The sequence below is a fragment of the Lithobates pipiens genome, unplaced genomic scaffold (assembly GCF_037356315.1).
Source record: "Lithobates pipiens isolate NorthernLeopardFrog02 unplaced genomic scaffold, aLitPip1_a1.2 Scaffold_18, whole genome shotgun sequence".
Classification (NCBI taxonomy): domain Eukaryota; kingdom Metazoa; phylum Chordata; class Amphibia; order Anura; family Ranidae; genus Lithobates; species Lithobates pipiens.
In genome coordinates this window covers 268,838,104-268,860,168 of record NW_027507758.1, presented here as the reverse complement: position 1 = coordinate 268,860,168, position 22,065 = coordinate 268,838,104, and the positions used below count along the sequence as shown (strand labels likewise).

Genomic DNA, 22,065 nt, shown 5'->3' with positions numbered 1-22,065 from the left:
GCTAGACCACTCCAGGACCTTAATGTGCTTCTTCTTGAGCCACTGTAAACACACACACAAATCCCTGTTCTGACAGGGGAGGAGAAACAGATCTTCTGTTCCTACTAAGTAGGAACAACAATCCGGCTCCTCCTCTAGTCAGTCCCATCCTCTCACAGTTATAAACCCCTCCCTTGGACACACTTAACCCCTTGATCAACCCCTAGTGTTAACCCCTTCCCTTCCAGTGACATTTATACAGTAATTGGTGGCCATTTTAAGCTCTGATCTCCATATAAAATTAAATTGATCTATCTGTCCGCCACAATGTTGCAGCCCCCCGATAAAAATCGCTGATCCCCACCATTACTAGTAAAAAAAATAAAAATGCCATAAATCTATCCCCTATTTTCTAGACGCTATAACTGTAACGCAAACCAATCAATATACAATTATTGTGATTTTCATTTACCATAAATATGAAGAATACATATTGGCCTAAACTGATTAAGACATTTTATTTATTTATTTTAAATTTGGGATATTTTATTATAGCAAAAAGTAAAAGATATATATATATATATATATTTTTTTTTCATAATTGACTCGCTTCTTTTGTTTATAGCACAAAAAATAAAATCCGCCGAGGTGATCAGATACCACCAAAAGAAAGCCCTATTTGTGGGGGAAAAGGGACATACATTTTGTTTGGGTACAGCATTTGCACAACTGTGCAATTGTCAAATTCCTCCAGGCCTGCAGCGGTTAAAGAACTTTATTTACAAGTCTGAGATTACATAATAGAGGACAATAAAATAGGTAGCTAGGTCTTGGATAACTAAACCGAAACCTAGTTTAATTTGGCTTCTGAATTGCACACAATTATTTTAGTAATATTCTAGCAACTAAAGGCTTAATTATTAATCTCTAATCTAAGTTTCCCTCAATATTGTGGCGCCATCTGACTCTTAAAATATGTAAAATTGTTACATGGACTAAACAACTGCATAGCTGAGATCTAAGTGATATATCAAAACTTTGCATAGCAAGAAAGTTGATTTTGCCCAGAATGTTGGGCAGCTACAGCTATTAACAATAGTCGCCAAAAATGACTGCTTTGTATGCCTTAGCAATTCGCTAATATTTGTATGGGAAGTAAAAAGGTGTTGATACAGTTAAGCACCTGACCATATGTTCTCGCTGAGCAATTCAGATGACGGTCTATGTAGAACAGTATAAATGAGTCTTGTGCACACCTGTTATGAGCCAATCCTTGGATGATGTTTTTATCTGATGAAGTCACTTATATTAAATGGTGCTGGTGGGAGATATAATAGGGATAAGTCTGTATAACAGCTGGGGCTGTTCACCTTTTAAGGGGCCTGTCTCTGGTGGGGGCTGATGTCTGGCCGAAGCATGACCTTGACTTCAGATGCTGACAGAAAATCAAAGACCTTAACTTAATTTCAATAAGAGAAAATCTGAGCGGTAGTGTCTGACAGAAATCATGATCGAGCTAAGCTTTGTAAATAAACCTCTTACGTGCTATTGGCAGAATAATTGTAATTCTTTTTTCCATGTGTAGCTCCTTATGGCATTCGAGAGTCAACGAGAAAAACCGGCACACAGAAGGAAATCATAAAGACAGAACAGTAGTAAGTTCCCTAATTTACCAAGACTGATGACCGGGTTCCTTTCACTATGTTTGTGTAGTCTACAAGTGGAGATAGGCTTAGTGTGATATTATCTTTGTTTCTGTGTTTTGCTATGAGTTTTAACCCAGCTTTACCCTTGTGACTAATGTGAGCGTAAGGCAAATCAGTTAAGTCCTCTTATTTATAAATAGCATTTCTTGTCTGTATAGTTTTCATGTACAAGTGATGACACTTGAATCTATCTATTGCGTGCCGTGGGAAGTAATCTGGTAGGTTTGTTCTCTCTTAAAACAGCACACATTGACATAAAAGGGACAAGGAATTACAACCTTCTATAACATTCTCCTGACTGTGGCCAGCAACATCAAAAAATCTATCAAAGGATAGGAATCTATGTTCTCAGTGAACTACTGGAGCAAAGGGGTTTTCTCCCAGCCTTCATTGAACACAGGACTCTACTGCATAACATGTGGGATCTCAAAAGCAGTTTCCTAAAATGAGAGGACACCAACAAAAAGGGGCAAACATGCATTAGTAACCCTCAAGACTTAATGTAACAAATTTCAGTATATCCTGCAGTACCTTAAATCCACAGCTAAAATCTGCTAATGCAACCATTTTTTGTAGTTTTATATATGAAATTCTGTGTTCTCTGTTATACTTGAGAAAAAGATTTTACAAAGAGTACCAAAAAACACATTTTCTTTTCATTCTATTTGACTTGACATTCACATGGGTGCAGGTGTGAGTCCCTGAACACACACTGTTCAGGGACCCACACCCCATGGATGTCAGTTTGGAAACAGCAGCTGTGTCTGTGCAGTTGTTGAGTCCCAGTTGACACATCACATGGGTATACTCTTACGTATGCCAGTGTGAATGAGGCCTGAGCACTGGAAGCCACCTCATGTACAAAGGTTGCTTGACACCCTATTTTCCGCTGGTTTCCAGTAGGAAAGGGGTTTACTTTGTGGAGTGCTGATGTCAAGCTCTTGGTGGAATGTTGTGCGCATGTGCTCTCTTTCACACCATACTGCATAGAGGAAGTATCTCCTGCTACTGCTTTTGCAAAGAGCCACGAGGAACTTCCATACTTAATCCATTTAGCTGCCTGCTCATTGTGACTTTGGGCACCTTCAGATGTCTGACCCTCCCTTTACCAATTGTCCAGGTTTCTTAAATACCCAAGGCCTTGCCTTGTACCCTGAACCTTTTGGGGAAGTTCCTCTGGTGCTGCTTGTGGTGCACCTACTGATGCAGCCAATATTTCCAGCCTCAGTTAATTTTGTCATCTGCTCCTAGAGTAAGTTCTGTCTTTACAGTGTTTCTTAGCCCTGTCTGGTGTGGCTGGCTCAGCTGAGATTGTTACTACAGTATTGCAAGATTTTTATGTTCCAAATCGCCCAGTTATTTGCTGGCTTTTACGACTTAGGCCACAAATGTACTCCCTGCCTTTCCCTGCACATTCTGCATCTGATCTGTGCAGGGTATTTGAGCCATCAGCTGCTGAGACAATGTCCGAGTCCTTACCAGACTCCCAAGAGTCAGTCTTTTAACATAATTCCGAAGATAACCAAAATAGTTTAAGCTCTTATTGATGCTATGATCCTTTGTAATTGGAGTCTTGCTTCCCTTTTCAACATCCTGAAGTTTTGGGTGATTATGTAGTCTTTGCCGGATTGGACCATCATCCAACATGGATCCAGTCAGGTAACATCAAGAAAGTGGCATATAGTAACCTTAATGGAGGAACCCAAGCCTTCATACAGTAAGAGCAGAGTTGATCCTCTCGTGGACAGAACTTAAACGTCCAACCTTGTTGGACATGTACTGTCCAGATGTAGACAATTGACAGGCAGATTTCCTCAGCCAGCAGCACCTGGAAACAGGAGGGTGGTACCAGGACTGGAAGGTGTTTCAGACCTGTGTACCAGGCCGTGGACATAAGATGAGGACCTCCTGGCCCGCAGGTTCAACAAAACTGCAGGTTTGCCTGCAGGGATCCTATAGCAGAAGCTGTGGAACTTTGGTAACTCCATAGAATTGCCACACTTATCTCTGCCTTTCCTCTCCTAAATGTTCTTGTCTGCTTTGCAGGATCAAGGTGGAGGACATTCCAGACATTTTAATTTCTCTGGTTTGGCACAGGTGTTTGTGGTACTCTGACCTGGTTAGACCTCTGGTGGACCGCGGGCTTTAGATCATCTGAATCTTCTCTCTCACGGATCGATTTAACATCTTGATTCACAATCCCTGGCTTTAACATCATGGCTGTTGAAGCCCAGGTTCTGAGAGACAGGGCCATCAGTGATTCCTACAATGTTAAAATCGAGAAGTTTACTTCTTGAAAGGTCTATTATTGGACATGAAATGCATATTTCACTTGATATAAGTCTTGGGGCTTTCACTTGATGTAAGTCTCGGGGCTTCCCCTCTAGGAGTTTCTCAATTGGACAAATCCTCATTTCCACAGCTGGGTCTAGGCTAGTATTTGGCTATCAGCATCAAAGGTCAGGTTTCTTCCATTCCTTTCTTGTTTTGGAGACCATTGGCCTCTCACTCCTTAACCTCCTTAAAGCAGTAATAAACCCAAAAGCAAACATTTATTATATTGCAGGCTTACCAAATCTTAGATGTGATGGCTGTATTCGTTTCTGTTTTTAGACTTCCTTTCTTATATTGGTATCTGGTGATCCAGTCAGCAGTTGTTTTTCACAAGCTCAAGCTCCCAGCGGAATGTATCAGTTTACATTGATTAGACAAACCACTTATCACTGGCAGGGGTGTTAAAATTATCAGTTTTTATTTATTCATGCAAAACCTTTAACCCAAATGGTAAAAAAAATGTTTCCTGTAACTGCTTATAAAGTGTGAGCTGGAGTTTGTCTTCCATTTTTTAGTGTATCTTAATTTGCTAAAACATTTAACACTGCCCTCCCTCCAGACTGACAATGTTTTTTTTTTAAATCAAAAAGGTGTTTATTGAAGTTACAGGTATACAACAATTTCCAGTGCACAGTTACATCCGCTTGATACACAATTGTCAATGTACAGACAGGCAATACATCAGCCCTCCCTCTGCCCCATAATCGCACAGAGTTCCCCAGCAGGTATAACATTTCCGGACTAAGCATCCCTTGTCCGCCCTTTGCCACACATCTTACAGTAATCTGGACAATATTAATTCGTTTGGACTTAGCCCAGGTGTATCCAGCCAATGTGACCACAGGCGCTCAAACCTTCCCGGGCATCCCCTGTGCTGATAGATGTATTTCTCCATGATAAGGGTCCTGCCCATATGGGTTATCCAGGTCGCCACTGCTGGGGGTTCTGCATATTTCTAGCCCAGCAAAATAAGTTTCCTAGCCTGGAATAGCGCCCTGGAGACCACCACCCTGATTGGTTCCAAAGACACCACATCCTCCAGTACCCCTAGAATACAACATATGGGATCCAAAGGTATCTGCGTGTGAAAACACCATATTGACAGTGTCCACTACCTCCTTCCAATATCTGTGGAGCTTCGGGCAGCACCACAGGAGGTGGATAAGATCCCCCTCGTGTTGCCTGCACCTACCGCACAGGGGGTCAGCCGTCCCACCCATCCTACACAGCCTAACCGGTGTGTAGTGCGCTCTCAGCGTGATATAAAGTTGTGAGACTTTTTGCACCACATTCAGTGAACAGTAGGTGATGGCCTGCTTGGCCTCCTCCCACTGCTCACCCGTGAGTGTACCTACATCCTGTTCCCAAAGCGGCAGTCCGCAGAGTGCAACGCATGGTACAACGGGGTGGGCGACAATACCCATTCTCCCGAGTCCCCCTGCGCGGACACCGCGTGTCTTAGCTGCAAGTAGGGAAAGATCATAGCCTCCGTAAGGTTAAATTTACACTGCATGGCTGCAAAGGAGAGAAGCTTTCCATCCTGAAATATATGGGACAGCATTTTTACGTTATGGGCACTCCATCTAGGGTCAGGCTGTATTTTAGCGATCTCTACATACGTATGATTACCCCATATCGGACTATATTCCGTGAATCCCTGCACCCCCTGCAACTGTCTACTCTTGTTCCATATTTTTTGTATCATGGACAGCGTAGGGGTTAGTTTATTGGAGCCCTTAAACATCTGGGCCTCCAGTCCTATAGGGATGGTCTCTGCCCCTGGCGCATGAAGCAGCAGCCTCGCTGAGGAGCCCACCGGTTCATGCGACATGGAGCCCACCAAATGTTGCAACTGGGCTGCAACATAGTACAGCCAAGGGTTGGGTACCGCCAACCCTCCGCTGTCCTTGGAGCGCTGCAGCTGTTCCAACTTGATCCTAGGGGGCTTCGTGTTCCACAACAACTTCCGAAAAAGCGTATTCACTACTCTGAAAATTTTTAAATGTATTACAACCGGTGAGTTGTGGAGGAAATAGAGCAATTGGGGCATTAAAATCATTTTTATAAGATTGGCCTTCCCGGCCAGGGACATCCTAAGGGTGTTCCATGTGTTTATCCTGTCCCGGAATCTCGAAAGCAGAGGGCATATGTTCACTGAGCAGTAGTCCCCTACTTTGGACGTTATTTGTACCCCCAAGTATTTAAAACTAGTCAATACTGGCACTGGGCAGGACTCCGGAACCGCCACCTCTCCTCCATCTAATATCAACATGGCCGACTTAGACCAGTTAATGGTCAAACCGGAGAACCTTCCAAACTTTTCTATTATGGCCATCACCTGCGGCAGGGACTGGCTGGGGTCGTCCAGGAAAAGCAGCATATCATCCGCATAGAGCATGATCTTTTCGTGAACAGCCCCATACTGAAATCCCTGTATTCCTACACAGTCTCTTATAAGGGCGGCAAGAGGTTCTATCGCAAATGCGAAAAGCAAGGGGGACAGCGGGCACCCTTGCCGCGTCCCCCTGGCCAAGGCAAAATCGGCAGACATCTTGTCCGTCATCCTAATATTGGCCTTCGGGGAGGCGTACAGTAGTTTAACCCAGGCAATAAAGCGATGTCCGAAGCCAAACTTACCTAGGACCGCCCACAGGTACCTCCAGCCTATACTGTCAAACGCCTTGTTGGCGTCAAGGGACAGAAGGGCCCTACTCTCCCCATTATCTGCCTGCAGCTGCATGTTCAGAAATAATCTCCTAAAGTTGGTTGCTGTGGACTTATGTGGCATAAAACCAGCCTGATCTTGATGAATAATAGTGGACACTATCCCGTTTACCCGGAGTGCCAGGACCTTGGCCAGGATGTTTACATCACTTTGTAGCAAAGAGATGGGTCTATATGACCCCGGATCCACTGGATCCTTCCCCGATTTAAGCAGTAAAACAATATTAGCCTTTGACATAGATTCGGGGAGGGCACCACCCTCCAAGCATACATTAAACACCTTCAACAGTTCAGGCAGAATATCCTCCCCGTACTGTACATATACCTCCATGGGAATACCATCTGTTCCAGGCGCTTTGCAGGTGGGGAAAGAGCCGGCGGCCGCCATCAATTCCTCTAGGGTGATATCGAGATGACGCACGGCCTCTTCCGAGAGCCTGGGTAAATTTATTGTGGCCAAGTATGATTGTAGATCGTCATCCGAGTAGGTTTCCCTCAACCTGTAAAGATCCTGGTAGAAGTAAGCCAGCTCGGATATAATGATCTCCTGGGAATTGACCACCTTGCCGTTTTTGGCTCGAATGGCCCCTATGGCCGGGGACATCTGTTGCGCTTTCGCAATTCTGGCGAGTAGGCGCCCCGTCTTTTCCCCCTCCTCCTAAAACGCCAGTTTTGTAAAGAATCGTTTACGGTCTGCAGTGGAGGATCTCAGGCGATCCAGGGAATCCTGTGCCGCCATTCATGCCTCCCTTGCCGAGTCAGTAGGCCCCGTGACATACTCTATTTCCAACCTTTTTACCAAGTCTCCCGCCTGCTCCAGCGTTGCCGTGGAGTTCTGCTTTACTAGGTGTATCTCATGGACAAACACCCCCCGCATAAATGCCTTAAAAGTTTCCCACGTCAAAAGGTCATTGGGGTGGTGGCGGTGTGTCTGGAAGAAACCCTGGATTTGGGATGCAATCCTATCCGGCGAGGGGAACAGCTTGAGCCAAATGGCATTCAGCTTCCACGGGGCCCTGGGCAGCGTGCTGGGGGGTTGAGTAGTCAGCCACAGAGCCAAGGGGGAATGATCCGACACTCCCCGAGGGAAGTATTCCACCCTCGAGGTGAACCCCACCATGTTGGGAGTACCCACACAGAGATCTATACGGGACAGGGATCCATGGGTTTTGGAAAAACATGAGAACTGTCTACAGTCTGGGTTTCGGATCCGCCATATGTCAGCCCACCCCACTTCCGTCAGTAATCTGCTAAGGGCAGTACCCCGGTTGCCCCCAGGAGGCGCCGTCGGGGGGTGTCTGTCCATTTTGGGATGTAGGTAGCAGTTAAAGTCCCCCAAAATTAAAACCGGGACCTCCTGTTTATTGGCCAGATATGAGATCAGCAGCTGAAGCACCTCCCGTGAAAACGGGGGGGGGGGGGGGGGGTGTATGTATACAAAAGCAATAATTAAAGTAAAAGCATAGATTTTACAATACAGAAAAACAAATCTGCCAGACACATCAACAAGTGAATCCAGTTCCTGGTATGCCAGTGCCCGATGTATCAGAACACTCACCCCACGAGAAAACAAGGTGTGAGTGGAGTGATAGGCCTTCCCAACCCAGGCATATTGGAGAAATTTCACTGTGTCCCCCTGTAAATGCGTCTCTTGAAGGCCTACAATGGCCGGGTGGAATTTTCGTAAACCTGCACAGATCATGGTCCTTTTCAGAGGATCATTTACCCCCCGGACATTCCAAATCACTATGGGTGTAGCGGACATAAACCTGTTGTGTAGAATCTACTGTACCTACTGGGGGTTCCAGATCCTCCAGACATCTCTCCCGCCGGAGCCAGACTTGCACCCCTCAAACATACAGGAGGGACTGGTACAAAGAGCGGCAAGCCCATGGTAGCAAAAAAGATGTAGCCCAAAACTGCAAAAAGAGTGTATCCTGTGCACTGGATATGTAATGCTGAGCGGTAAAAAACCTTGGAATTCCGCTGCCGAGTTGTACCGACTAAGCAGCAACAATAAACGTACTGATCAACTTGTAGTCTTGCTCCTGCCAACCGGGCAGGATGAACATGCCCCCTAACAACAGAGGGGTGACCCAAGTGCGCCTCCAGCTTGGCAGCCGGGCACACATGGGCTCCATCGCAGCTTGACATCCACCGTGGTTGTAGGGAGCAGATGTAAACCACATTCCGTGGACGGAGATAAGTTTGCTGATAACAACCATCAAGTAATGTCCCCTCGGTAACTGTGCAAAACATCTCGGGTAGGTACGTGCCGACTCCTCCCGAGCCCTCCAGAGAAAGACAGCATGGGACCAATCCTCTGCTCTGTGACGGATGACGTTCTCATTGTGGTCAAGCCATCGGGCAGCATCTTGCGCATTTTCAAAGAAATGGTTCTGATCCATGGCGGTGATACGAAGCTTCGCCGGGAACAGCATAGCGTATTTCAGTTGCAGCCTCTGTAGGCGCTTTTTAACGTCGGCAAACTTAGAGCGTCTGCGTTGCACTTCAGCAGAGAAGTCCGGATAGAAGGATATTCTACTGCCTTGAAATTGCACCGAACCCCTCTCTCTGGCCAACCGCAACACAACTTCCCGGTCCCTGTAGTTCAGGAGTCTGACCAGCATCGCTCTTGGGGGGCCGCCCGGTGGAAGGGGCCGCGGCGGGACTCTGCATATAAAGGGGAAAAAGCTTCCTTGCCAAAAACTTCCTGCAGCCAGTTTTCCATAAACTCAGTGGGGTCCCTACCTTCCACCTTCTCCGGTAACCCCACTATCCGGACATTGTTGCGTCTTAGACGATTCTCAATGTCGTCTGTTCTGTCAAATGCTAAGTGCGCTTGCTGCATTGCAATTCTCACATCGCGGTGCAGGTGAGGTAGTTGATCTTCCATATCACTCACCCTCCCTTCCACTGCCGTGGTTCTCCCTGATTTTTTGTATATCCTGGCGCAGCAATGACAGTCTCTTTCAGCCCCCCAAATTTCTCCTTAAGGTCATCCACAGATGCTGTGCATCTCTGTACTGCATGCAGAATCTCACTTAGTGTGGGCTGGGGTGTATCATCTGGCTGCTCCTCAAGTATACCAGGCATAGGGTCAGGAATAGAATCCATAGGGGCACCATTATCATCTCCATCAGCATGGAGTGAGGAGGCCTGTTGTGCAATGGACGCTGAACACAGCGATGCTTCTGGGGACATGTCCTGTGTTCCTGTAAGCTTCTGGGCGTAATATAATATGTCCCGAGGCTGGTCTTTAGCCTGTGGGGGTTTAGTTGACTTACCCCCCTGTGAATCTTTCTTGTCCTGGCCGCGCGGCGTGCTGTGTGGCTGTAACTGCCAGGCGCCATCTTGGCTGTGTGCGGAGGCGGCAGCTGCGGTTTCTCCCCGGTTTTTGCGGGTCATCCCGTCCGTTCTGCGAGCAGCAGTGTGGTCCCTGAGGGTCTGGGCGTTAGTGTGCGGCAGATCCACCCAGATTTCGGCGGTATTATCTGCGGGGAGAGGATCAATAGAAGATCACCAGCGGGAGCTCCGTAAAACACTGCTGCTCACATGCCCAGTCAGGCCACGCCCCCCAGACTGACAATGTTGCTGCCTGATGTGCCTCCTGTACGCCTTCATCCAGAGTTGTGTCTCACTAATACATGCATTGTGTTACTGGCCAGATCACCAGGTGAAAACAGAGGGGGAAAAAGCCCAAAAAAATAAAATAAAACTGATAAAGCCTCCGCATCTATTGACTGGTAAGCTGCAGTATAATACATTTTGGTTTTGGGTTTAATACCATTTTAACTCCACACATTATTTTAGGGAGTCTCTTATGCAGCTCTGCTGGTTCGTTCTCATGTTACTCTGTAGAATCATAATCTGGTTCTCTCTGCTCTTCAGAAACCACCTTGTTGAACCCAGTATCTCTCTAAAATCTCTCCTATAATATGGTGTTCCTTGTAGCTATTGGCTCTGCGAGGCAAATGCCTGAACTAGCGGCCTTGTCCTGCAAGGATTTTCTTTTTGCACAAAGTAGTTTCTGCCTTTCACATTAACCAGGAATTTTCCTCCATTATCTGGATGGGGTTCAGGTCTGTGAGAGTCTAACTTTAAGCTACTACTATTTTTTATTTTTTTACAAAGACTAATTCCCTTTTTGTCATCATCTCTAAAAATACACAGGCTTTCCGTTGCACCATTTCTAAATGACTTGGACATACCATCTTTCAAGCAGTGGGTTAGCTACTGCAAAATCCTTTTCTTGGGGGACAGGTCTCACCCCTCTGAGTTTATGATCAGAGTTATCCCCTCCTATGACTGCAGTTTTTTGTTTGCCACTGCCCGACCCCCCTTGGTGCCTCAATATACTGTAACCTGAAGGTGAAAGAGTCGTGTCCCTCATGGGACTCATAGTAAAATAATTTAATTGTGAGTACAAAAATCCAATTTCAAATAAGCATGTAGGAGTACAGGGTTTTCATGAATCTTTATTGCCGTGCCTGAAACAGTTTAGACCTCTCTCTGAGCATTATGCACAGTATCTAAATTTAATTGACTTTAGAATTACATACTTCTTCCATCTTCTATGATCTTACTACAGTGAAAGAAAAAGTATTTGATCCCCTGCTGATTTTGTATGTTTGCCCACTGACAAAGAAATAATCAGTCTATAATTTTAATGGTAGTTTTTTTTTTTTTTTTTTTTTTTTTAATAGTGAGTGACAGAATAACAACACAAATATCCAGAAAAACTAATTTAAAAAAGTTTTATAAATTGATTTTAATGAGTGAAAAAAGTATTTGATCCCCTATCTATCAGCACAATTTCTGGCTCCCAGGTGTCTTCTATAGAGGTAACAAGCTGAGATTAGGAGTACTCTCTTAAAGGTAGTGCTTCTAATCTCAGCTTGTTACCTGTATAAAATATACCTGTCCACAAAAGCAATCAATCATATTCCAGTCTCTCCACCATGGCTAAGACCAAAGAGCTGTCCAAGGATGTCAGGAACAAGATTTTATACCTACACAAGGCTGGAATGGGCTACAAGACCATCGCCAAGCAGTTGGTGCGATTATGTAAGAAACTCAAAATAATTGTCAATCTCCCTTGGTCTGGGGCTCCATGCAAGGTCTCTCCTTGTGGAGTTTCAATGATCATGAGAACGGTGAGGAATCAGCCCAGAACTACACAGGAGAATCTTGTCAGTGATCTCAGGGCAGCTGGAACCATAGTCTCCAAGAAAACAATTGGTACCACACTACGCCGTGAAGGACTGAAATTGTTCAGTGCTCGTAAGGTCCCCCTGCTCAAGAAAGCACATGTAAAGACCCGTCTGAAGTTTACTAATGAACGTCTGAATGATTCAGATGAGAACTGGGTGAAAGTGTTGTAGTCAGATGAGACCAAAATTAAGCTCTTTGGCATCAACAGGCCATGTTTGTAGGAGGAGGAATGCTGCCTATGACCCCAAGAACACCACCCCCACGGTCACACATGGAGGTGGAAACATTATGCTTTGGGGGTGTTTTTCTGCTAAGAGGACAACTTCACTGCATCAAAGGGACAATGGGCTGGGCCATGTACTGTCAAATCTTGGGTGTGCACCTCCTTCCCTCAGCCAGGGCATTGAAAATGGGTTGTGGATGGGTCTTCCAACATAAAAATGACCCAACACAATTGGCAACAAAGGGGTGGCTCAAGAAGAAGCACATTAAGGCAGGGCTCGACAAAACCCGGGCGACAGGTCGCATTTGGGACTAGAATTAGCGACCTGGCACCTGGGGCAGCACAGCTGGGGGTATCCTGTCTCCATGGACCCCCCCCCCCCCCCCCCCCGGCGTGATCGCGTCGGGCCGTTCCGCCGATGGCCGGTAATTGAGGCCGCGGCTTTGAGGCCTTCTGCGGTCCTATGATTCCTTCTGGAATCTGGCGCCCTCTTGTGGTGGTCGTTGGTATGACAACCAGCAATGCTAATGGAGCTTCCCCTGCCTGGTTTTATTGCCTGCCCATTCCCTTTATTTAGAACCCCTAAACGTTATATATATTTTTTATTCTAACACCCTAGAGAATAAAATGGTGGTCGTTGCAAAACTGTCTGTCACACCGTATTTACGCAGCGGACTTACAAGCGCACTTTTTTGGGGAAAAATAACTTATTTAATAAAAAAATAAGACAACAGTAAAGTTAGCCCAATTTTTTTTTTATATTGTGAAAGATAATGTTACGCCGAGTAAATTGATACCCAACATGTCACGCTTCAAAATTGCGCCCGCTCATGGAATGGCGACAAACTTTTACCCTTTAAAATCTCCATAGGCGACGTTAAAACAATTCTACAGGTTGCATGTTTTGAGTTACAGAGGAGGTCTAGGGCTAGAATTATTGTTCTCACTCTACCGATCACGGCGATGCCTCACATGTGTGGTTTGAACACCGCTTTCATATGCGGGTGGGACAGGGCGCGTTTAAAATTTATTTTTATTTTCTTACTTTAACTTTTATTTTTATTTTTTTCACTGTTCTTTAAAAAAAAAAAAAAAATAATTCACTTTTATTCCTATTGCAAGGAATGTAAAAATCCCTTGTAATAGAAAAAAGCATGACAGGTCCTCATAAATATGAGATCTGGGGTCAGAGAGACCTCAGATCTCATATTTACACTAAAATGCAATTTAAAAAAAAATTGTCATTTGAAAAAAAATTCCCTATAAGAGCTATGGGCAATGACTTGGAGACAGGTGGGGGGGCTGCGCTATCTTCCCCTCACTCGTCTCCATGTCAGGCCAGGGACGGGTCCAGATCGCCGTTACCGACCTGGCTCCTAACTTTTTTAGCTGGCTCCTAGATTCAAAGCAAATTTGTCAAGCCCTACATTAAGGTCCTTGCATGGCCTAGCCAGTCTCCAGACCTTAATCCCATAGAAAATATGTGGAGGGAGCTGAAGGTTCGAGTTACCAAACGTCAGCATTGAAACCTTAATGCTTTGGAGAGAATCTACAAAGATGAGTGGGACAAAATCCATCCTGAGATGTGTGCAAACCTGGTGGCCAACTGCAAGAAACATCTGACCTCTGTGATTGCCAATAAGGGTTTTGCCAAGTACTAAGTCATGTTTTGTGAAAGGAGACAAATACTTATATCACTCATTAAAATGCAAATCAATGAATTACTTTTATAGACTGATCATTTCTTTGTCAATGGGCAAATGTACAAAATCAGCAGGGGATCGAATACTTTTTTCCCTCACTGTATATATTACTTTTTTTTTGTATATTGCACGGCACGTTTTTGATTGCCCAATAAGGACATTTTTATTCCTAAACATTATATATAGACTGTAAAACACTGGGTTGGTTTATCTGTTGTCCTGCAAGTGTGGGTCATAATATAATGACAAGATGAAATGCCAATTTTGGCAAAGAATCCATGACCCAATTTATTCTATCAATAATGGCACTGATGTTGTTGGACGAGAATGCCTGGCTCGCAATATCCACTCTAATTCATCCCAAAAGTGTTCTATCAGGTTGAGGTCAGGACTCTGTGCAGGCCAGTCAAGTTCCTCCACCCCAAACTTGCTCATCCATGTCTTTATGGACCTTGCTTTGTGCACTGGTCCAAATCATTTGGTGGAGGGTGATTATGGTGTGGGGTTGTTTTTCAGGAGTTGGGCTAGACCCCCCTTAGTTCCATTAAAGGAAACTCTTAAGACTAGGTATACCAAGACATTTTGGACAATTTCATGCTCCCAACTTTGTGGGAACAGTTTGGGGATGGCCCCTTCCTGTTCCAACAAGACTGTGCACCAGTGCACAAACAAGGTCCATAAAGACATGGATTAGTGACTTTGGGGTGGAGGAACATGACTGACTTGCACAAAGTCCTGACTCCAACCTGATAGAACACCTTTGGGATGAATTAGAGTGAAGACTGCGAGCCAGGCCTTCTTATCCACATCAGTGCCTGACCTCACAAATGCACTTCTGGATGAATGGTCAAACATTCTCATAAACATACTCCTAAATGTTGTGGACAAGCTTTACAGAAGAGTACAAGCTGTTATAGCTGTAAAGGGTGGGCCAACGCAATATTGAACCCTATGGACTAAGACTGGGATGCTATTAAAGTTCATGTGTGTGTAAAGGCAGGTGTCCCAATGCTTTTGACAGTATACAGTGGTGTGAAAAAGTGCTTGCCCCCGTCCTCATTTCCTGTTCCTTTGCATGTTTGTCACGCTTAAGTGTTTCGGAACATCAAACCAATTTAAACAATAGTCAAGGACAACACAAGTAAACACAAAATGCAATTTGTAAATGAAGGTGTTTATTATTAAAGGTGAAAAAAAATCCAAACCATCATGGCCCTGTGTGAAAAAGTGATTGCCCCCTAAACCTAATAACTGGTTGGGCCACCCTTAGCAGCAACAACTGCAACCAAGCGCTTGCGATAACGTGCAATGAGGCTTTTACAGCGTCCTGGAGGAATTTTGGCCCACTCATCTTTGCAGAATTGTCTTAATTCAGTTACATTAGAGGGTTTTCGAGCATGAACGGCCTTTTTAAGGTCATACCACAACATCTCAATAGGATTCAGGTCAGGACTTTGGCTAGGCCACTCCAAAGTCTTCATTTTGTTTTTCTTCAGCCATTCGGTGGTGGACTTGCTGGTGTGTTTAGGATCATTGTCCTGCTGCAGAACCCAAGTTCGTTTCAGCTTGAGTACACAAACAGATGGTCGGACATTCTCCTTCAGGATCTCTTGGTAGACAGCAGAATTCATAGTTCCTTTTATCACGGCAAGTCTTCCAGGTCCTGAAGCAGCAAAACAGCCCCAGACCATCACACTACCACCACCATATTTTACTGTTGGTATAATGTTCTTTTTATGAAATGCAGTGTTCCTTCTACGCCAGATATACTTGGACACACACCTTCCAAAGAGTTCCACTTTTGTCTCATCGGTCCACAGAATGTTGTCCCAAAAGTCTTGGGGATCATCAAGATGTGTTGTGGAGAAATTGAGACGAGCTTTGATGTTCTTTTTGCTCAGCAGTGGTTTTCTCCTTGGAACTCTGCCATGCAGGCCATTTTTGCCCAGTCTTTTCCTGATGGTGGAGGCATGAACGCTGACCTTAACTGAGGCAAGTGAGGCCTGCAGTTCCTTGGACGTTGTTGTGGGGTCTTTTGTGACCTCTTGGATGAGTCGTCGCTGTGCTCTTGGGGTAATTTTGGGCGGCCGGACACTCCTGGGAAGGTTCACCACTGTTCCATGTCTTCGCCATTTGTGGATAATGGCTCTCACTGTGGTTCGCTGGATTCCCAAAGCTTTGGAAATGGCTTTATAACCCTTTCCAGACTGATAGATCTCAATTACTTTCTTTCTCAATTGTTCCTGAATTTCTTTGGGTCTCGGCATGATGTGTAGCTTTTAAGGATCTTCTGGTGGACCTTACTGTGTCAAGCAGCTCCTATTTAAGTGATGCCTTGATTGTGAACAGGTGTGGCAATAATCAGGCCTGGGTGTGGCTAGAGAAATTGAACTCAGGTGTGGACAACCACAGTTATAGTATGTTTTAACAAGGGGGGCAAACACTTTTTCACACAGGGCCATGATGGTTTGGATTTTTTTTCACCTTTAATAATAAACACCTTCATTTACAAATTGCATTTTGTGTTTACTTGTGTTGTCCTTGACTATTGTTTAAATTGGTTTGATGTTCCGAAACACTTAAGTGTGACAAACATGCAAAGGAACAGGAAATGAAGGGGGCAAACACTTTTTCACACCACTGTATGTATATATATATATATATATATATATATATATATATATATATATAGATATATATATATATATATATATATAGATATATATATATATATATATATATATATATATATATATATATATAATGTGTGTGTGTGTGTGTGTGTGTATATGTATGTATGGAATCTACATATGAGGTATTGTGTATTTTAGAACATAGTTCAACCTGTAATATGATATGATGGTTATTGCATACAAATATGTAATTGTCTAGGTCTTTATATGGCAGGGATGTGCAATTAGCAGACCTCCAGCTGTTGCAGAACTACAAGTCCCATGAGGCATAGCAAGACTGACAGCCACAAGCATGACACCCAGAGGCAGAAGCATGATGGGTTTTGTAGTTTTGCAACAGCTGGAGGTCCACTAATTGCATATCCCTGTTATAGGGCTTAGCAGCTACAATGCAATGGACTGTGTCCAACATCTTCAGAAGAGAATTCAGTAGTAGGAATCTCAACTAAAGTGCCTTTTTTTTTATTTATTTTATTAGATATGTTTTATATATAGTTTGTAGTAGTAATACACTTGATGTAAGTTGTTTACATGTGCTGTAATATAGTATTTGTGAATATTGTATACTAAAATACTGCACATCAAATTCTGTCTTTCAGCCCTGAAGGTCACGTTCCTGTTCAATTGAATTATCATCTAAGTGATATCTTCTTGGACCTGTTGAACTTTTCAGCTGAGTTTCTTGTTATAGGAGGAAGATTAGTCTATTGGTTACCTGTGTACCGTCCAGAGTAAGTGCTTCAACTTGCATACACTGAGGTTATTCTCTATGTTGAGTTATATATTGATTGTAGATGTGTGCTTTTTAATACAATTGCAGCATTTCTGTGCTATGATGCATGTTCTGATGGCTTTAAAATACGTATAACTAAATAGTTTTATTGGTAGGAATAGAGGAATATATTTTAGTATTTATTGTTCAGATATACAATTCTATTGATGGGTGCTAGTGTAAACAGTGCATTTTCTTGCCAATATTAGATTTTTGTTAAATTTGACAGATAAAATATAGAAAAGCATTCATAGTAAAATTAAGTTGAGGTCAATCAGCCATTATAATTTGTCCAAAATATCTGAATTATTAGAAGATAATTCCTTACTGTAGACTTATGCACCAGTGGATAGTAGAATGCTGCTTTTAGGTGAGTCTGCCCACATCAGAAAATCATTAGCTATGCACCTGCTTCTTTTTATTATCCTTTAGGTTGAGCTTCTAAATATGATTTTCACCAAGCAAACCTTATTGCGCGCACCATAAGCGAAAGACAGGCTGTGTTTTAGCGAGAAGCGATAATCATCTCTGTCTGAAAGATAACATCAAACTACAAAGATTATTTGTTTAATCTCACATTAACATCATTGTTGTGTCTGAATTTTTTACATTCTTCCGATAGTAACCCTTGTGCAGTGAAATAGAAATGTGTCAGCGCGTGTATGTATTTCTGTAGACATCCCAGTTATAGTTAGGCTTTGCAGTGCAGTTTTAGTACAGTAGTTATCCATATATTTGTCAGTGATAGTTTAAAAAATGTCAGAGTAAACTCTGTTGTAAATGCTGCATTTCAAGTCCCAAATGTATATTTCAGAAGGATACTGGGAGGTTAAATCGTCCATGCATTTCTTGCATAGCTCTCAGTAACACCAGGAATACAATTTCCTCACAGTAGTTTGTGCCTCCCCCAAAAGACCATAACAAAGGTGTCCTTCTCCCGTGGCTGATTTTCCAAGTGTTTGTTTACGTTATGTAGAATCCATCTTGGCGGGCATGACACCATTATTTGGCTCTGTAATGGAATTCAGAGAGAAAAAGGAATTCTGAGGGAGATATTGTACCTCACAACTAGAAGACCTGAGGTATACGAAGTTAGCACTTGGTTCATTTTACCACCAACCAAACAAACTGGCTTGCCAGTTTTAGATATAGTGGACCATTAAGAACTGCTATAAGTATAACTAATAGACAAACATTCTTCTAGACCAGGGATATGCAATTAGGGGACCTCCAGCTGTTGCAAGTCATACAAGGACTACAAGTCCCATCATGCCTCTGCTTCTTGGTGTCATGCTTGTGGCTGTCAGAGTCTTGCTATGCGTCATGGGAGTTGTAGTTCTGCAACAGCTGGAGGTCCACTAATTGCATATCTCTGATATAGACTATTTCCTTTGTGGTATCACTGAGAAAGCTAATGTCTCTTCTGATCATGTTTCTAAAATTATTTGTGAGGTATAACCACTTGATCTCATACTGTACAATTTATTAGCAGCTTTAAAACAATCCTCTGACCTATTGTTTTTTTTAAATTTGGAAAGTGTGGAGAAGGGTTTGAAGCTGTATCAGGTGTAGAATTGTAGTCTTTGTCCCAGCTGAGGAGATTTCCCTGCACTTCACGTTTTAGGTTACACCCCGACACACAAAGTATCACTGGCTTGCCTGTATAAATGTCATAAATATGATGCAACTTCTGGCAGGCTATAACCATGCTGAAGCAAATCTGTAGAGGTTTTCCTGTTCTGCTGTAAGTTAACTGTGCTGTTTATGATGTGTGCTATTGGTATAAACAGCTTTGTTTGATAAAGAATGCTAGTCCTTAAAGTAGGACTATAGGCACATTTTTTGTTTTCCATTTTGGATAGAGCAAGGGAGGATTATACCCCTGTCAATTTTCTGTCAAGCCAGTCCCGGTTGGGGAAAGATCACAACCATATGGTCGGGATCTGCCCAGAACCCTGGACCGGCACCTGGCTCAACCTCTCAGTGAGCTGCTGAGAGCCTGGGCCAGCCGCTTCACAGTACAGCACTCCAGTAAGGGAAGGGGGATGGCAAAGCAGGCAGCAGTGACTGACAGACCGGACTCATGGAGCACTGAGACCCAAGTGATCAGTGCTGTTTGATTGCTCAACTCTCAGTCTTGGAGCCGGCGGGAGACAAATGCAGCATCAGACCGATGCTACATCCACCTAGGTAAATATGATTCTTAAAAAAGAAAAGAAAAATCCACAACGTTTCTTTTAAATATATAAAATGTAATTGCTAATACCTTTAAAGTAAAAAAGAGCCTTGGATGCTGATGCCATCTGAAAAAAATGAAGGCTACTATCAATCAACTCTGACTCCACCTACATAATATTAATGCACAAATAATACACATTTTGATGTTCATTAAAGATTTATAGTGCACTATAAAACAGTTGATATTTATATTCTAATTTGAATTACTCTTCTGAAATTTTTTTTTTTTTTTTTTTTTTTTAAGTCCAGTGACTGTCACAGCACCAATCAGGGCTGGCCAGACACAGACTCAAACTGCAGAGAACATACATCAGCAGAGTAATAGAAGCCCTTCCCAAAAACCTTTCCCTGGAAATGGCAAAGAACAGGGAAATATCAACAACAAAATACAGTTGCATGAAATACATGATTAATGTGAACAAATTATGGCAAATTACACTTCTCTGTTTAGTATCACTTTAACGTTCCTTTACAGTACACATGTGGCGTTGTATACATAGTATACCTGCAGCACTGACAGCATAAGCATCATCTGCTCAGTTCTCGGAAACATTTAAAGAACACAGTTCAATGGCAATTAACAATATGAGGGGTCGATTCTTGCTCCTTTAATTTTAAACCTGGCAGCAGTTTCATTTTTTTATCCATGAACTTCACCCTGTGACAAGTTGCTATATTTTCAGACCAAACACTCATTTTCAACAGCTTTTAGAAGTTAATATTGTTTGACAAGTATTGGATAAAGGGATTTGGTACTTGTTCTGTTTTATTGCTGAGAGTTAGAAATCAGTTTGGATATGGGATGCTGAGAACGTGCGCTGAGCAAATCCAGAGAGCAGACAGTATTATGACACAGCGGGGAAAGGCTACAAACATGTCCTATTTGGAGATATTTTACACTTCTCAGAACCAGAAATTCCTCTGCATGAAATGTAAAATTAATTAGAAGCCTAATAGTTCTCCTAAGCCTTCGACTGCCATCTCATAGTACTTGTTTTATTTAGGCTCTAAAAGAATTAATACATCTATTTAAAATGAGGTCATTTTTTGTGGGAAAAAAAGGGGAATTCTTGCTTGATGAATCCATAACGTTTTCTGCTTTTCCACCTCTTTTATTCAGAAAGTGTAAGGATGTTGAAAGTGTAAAGTTGACTGCTATGTTACTGCAGGTAACAGTTGTCTGTAGTTTCCGTGCACTTTCTGTTATGTGAGTGTGCCTAGGCACTCCTGTACTTACAGTATGCTAGCTATAAATCTGCTGTGTGAGGTCCAAGGCAATGCTGCCTCTAACTGCACTAAACTAAAGAGAATTGGAGTAAGATTTGATGATAGTACTACCTTGCTGCCTCTTGTTCTCCTAGACCAGGGATCTCCAAACTACGGCCATCCAGCTGTTGCTTAACTACACATCCCATGGGGCATTGTAAAACTCTGACATTCACAGACATGACTAAGCATGATGGGAATTGTAGTTCCTTAAGAACTGGAGGGCCGCGGTTTGGAGACCCCTGTCCTAGACAGAGGATCTGACAGGAGGATCTAAAACCTTCACTCTATCAAGCTGTCTGCCTTCATACAAAGTCACTGTGCAGAACAAGACATGATAAATCGGTATTGGGGAAAGGGAGACCACAAGAAATGCTGGTGGCAAGTCCTATGCCTGGGATGACCCATGAACAGAAGTCCTAAATAGTTCAAACTAATAATCCTATCATAGAAGGGGTTGAATCACTTGTGTCCCAATACTTTTGGTAATATAGTGTATGTTGTGCAACTCTACAACTGGAGTTCCAGTGCCATTTTATTATTAGCCTTATTGGTTGTTATGGGAAACAGATGCCCTTTTGTTCCTGTTTTAATGGCTCTGCCCCATACAAATCAGACATGCATAATGGGAAATTGTATTAAATGGCAGGAATAGTTAATAGTAATGAGAGAGAGAGCTGCGTGTGTTCTTGTGATTCATTCATCATATTGCATTTCCAGGCTTTTTGATTGCAGACAGATTCATTCGATTTTCCTGATATAGCCTCTAAATTAATTTTATGGTTGGCCTTATCTGTTTTAGCGATCACTTGCGCAAATTGTTCCTACACTGTACAGTCCATTGTATCCTATGTTTAGCAATCTGTTGCTAATTACTAGCATAATTAATCGCAGGCAATTTTAGTATTGCCATTGCACTACCAAAATTTGCTCATTGGACCCAAGCTGAGACGTCTGAGTTACATCTGTAAGTAAAAGCATTTCTGGGAAGCTTTTGAAATGTTTACTGCTATTAGGTCAGAATAGATTGTATGTACAGTAGGCTGATCAACTGACAGATGTGTTTCCATTCTTTCTGCACATAACCAGCTGCAATAGATCTATTATACTTTACATTTGTTGTGGAGGTGTTTAAGTATTACAGTTTTTTTCTACTTGTCAATATATGTAGAATATAATTTGAATATCAGTTTTGTGACACTGGATGTAGAAG

General features: G+C 43.0%; 1 protein-coding gene across 2 annotated transcripts in view; it reads left to right on the top strand.

The window, feature by feature from the left end:
* Positions 1-22,065, top strand: part of TRMT11 (tRNA methyltransferase 11) — a 145,700-nt gene that overhangs the window by 80,814 nt on the left and 42,821 nt on the right. For both annotated transcript variants that reach the window (XM_077486939.1, XM_077486940.1), the window contains 2 exons: positions 1,565-1,634; positions 17,176-17,307. In XM_077486939.1, coding sequence (XP_077343065.1) covers positions 1,565-1,634; positions 17,176-17,307 — 202 coding nt within the window. The remainder of the gene's footprint in view (positions 1-1,564; positions 1,635-17,175; positions 17,308-22,065) is intronic.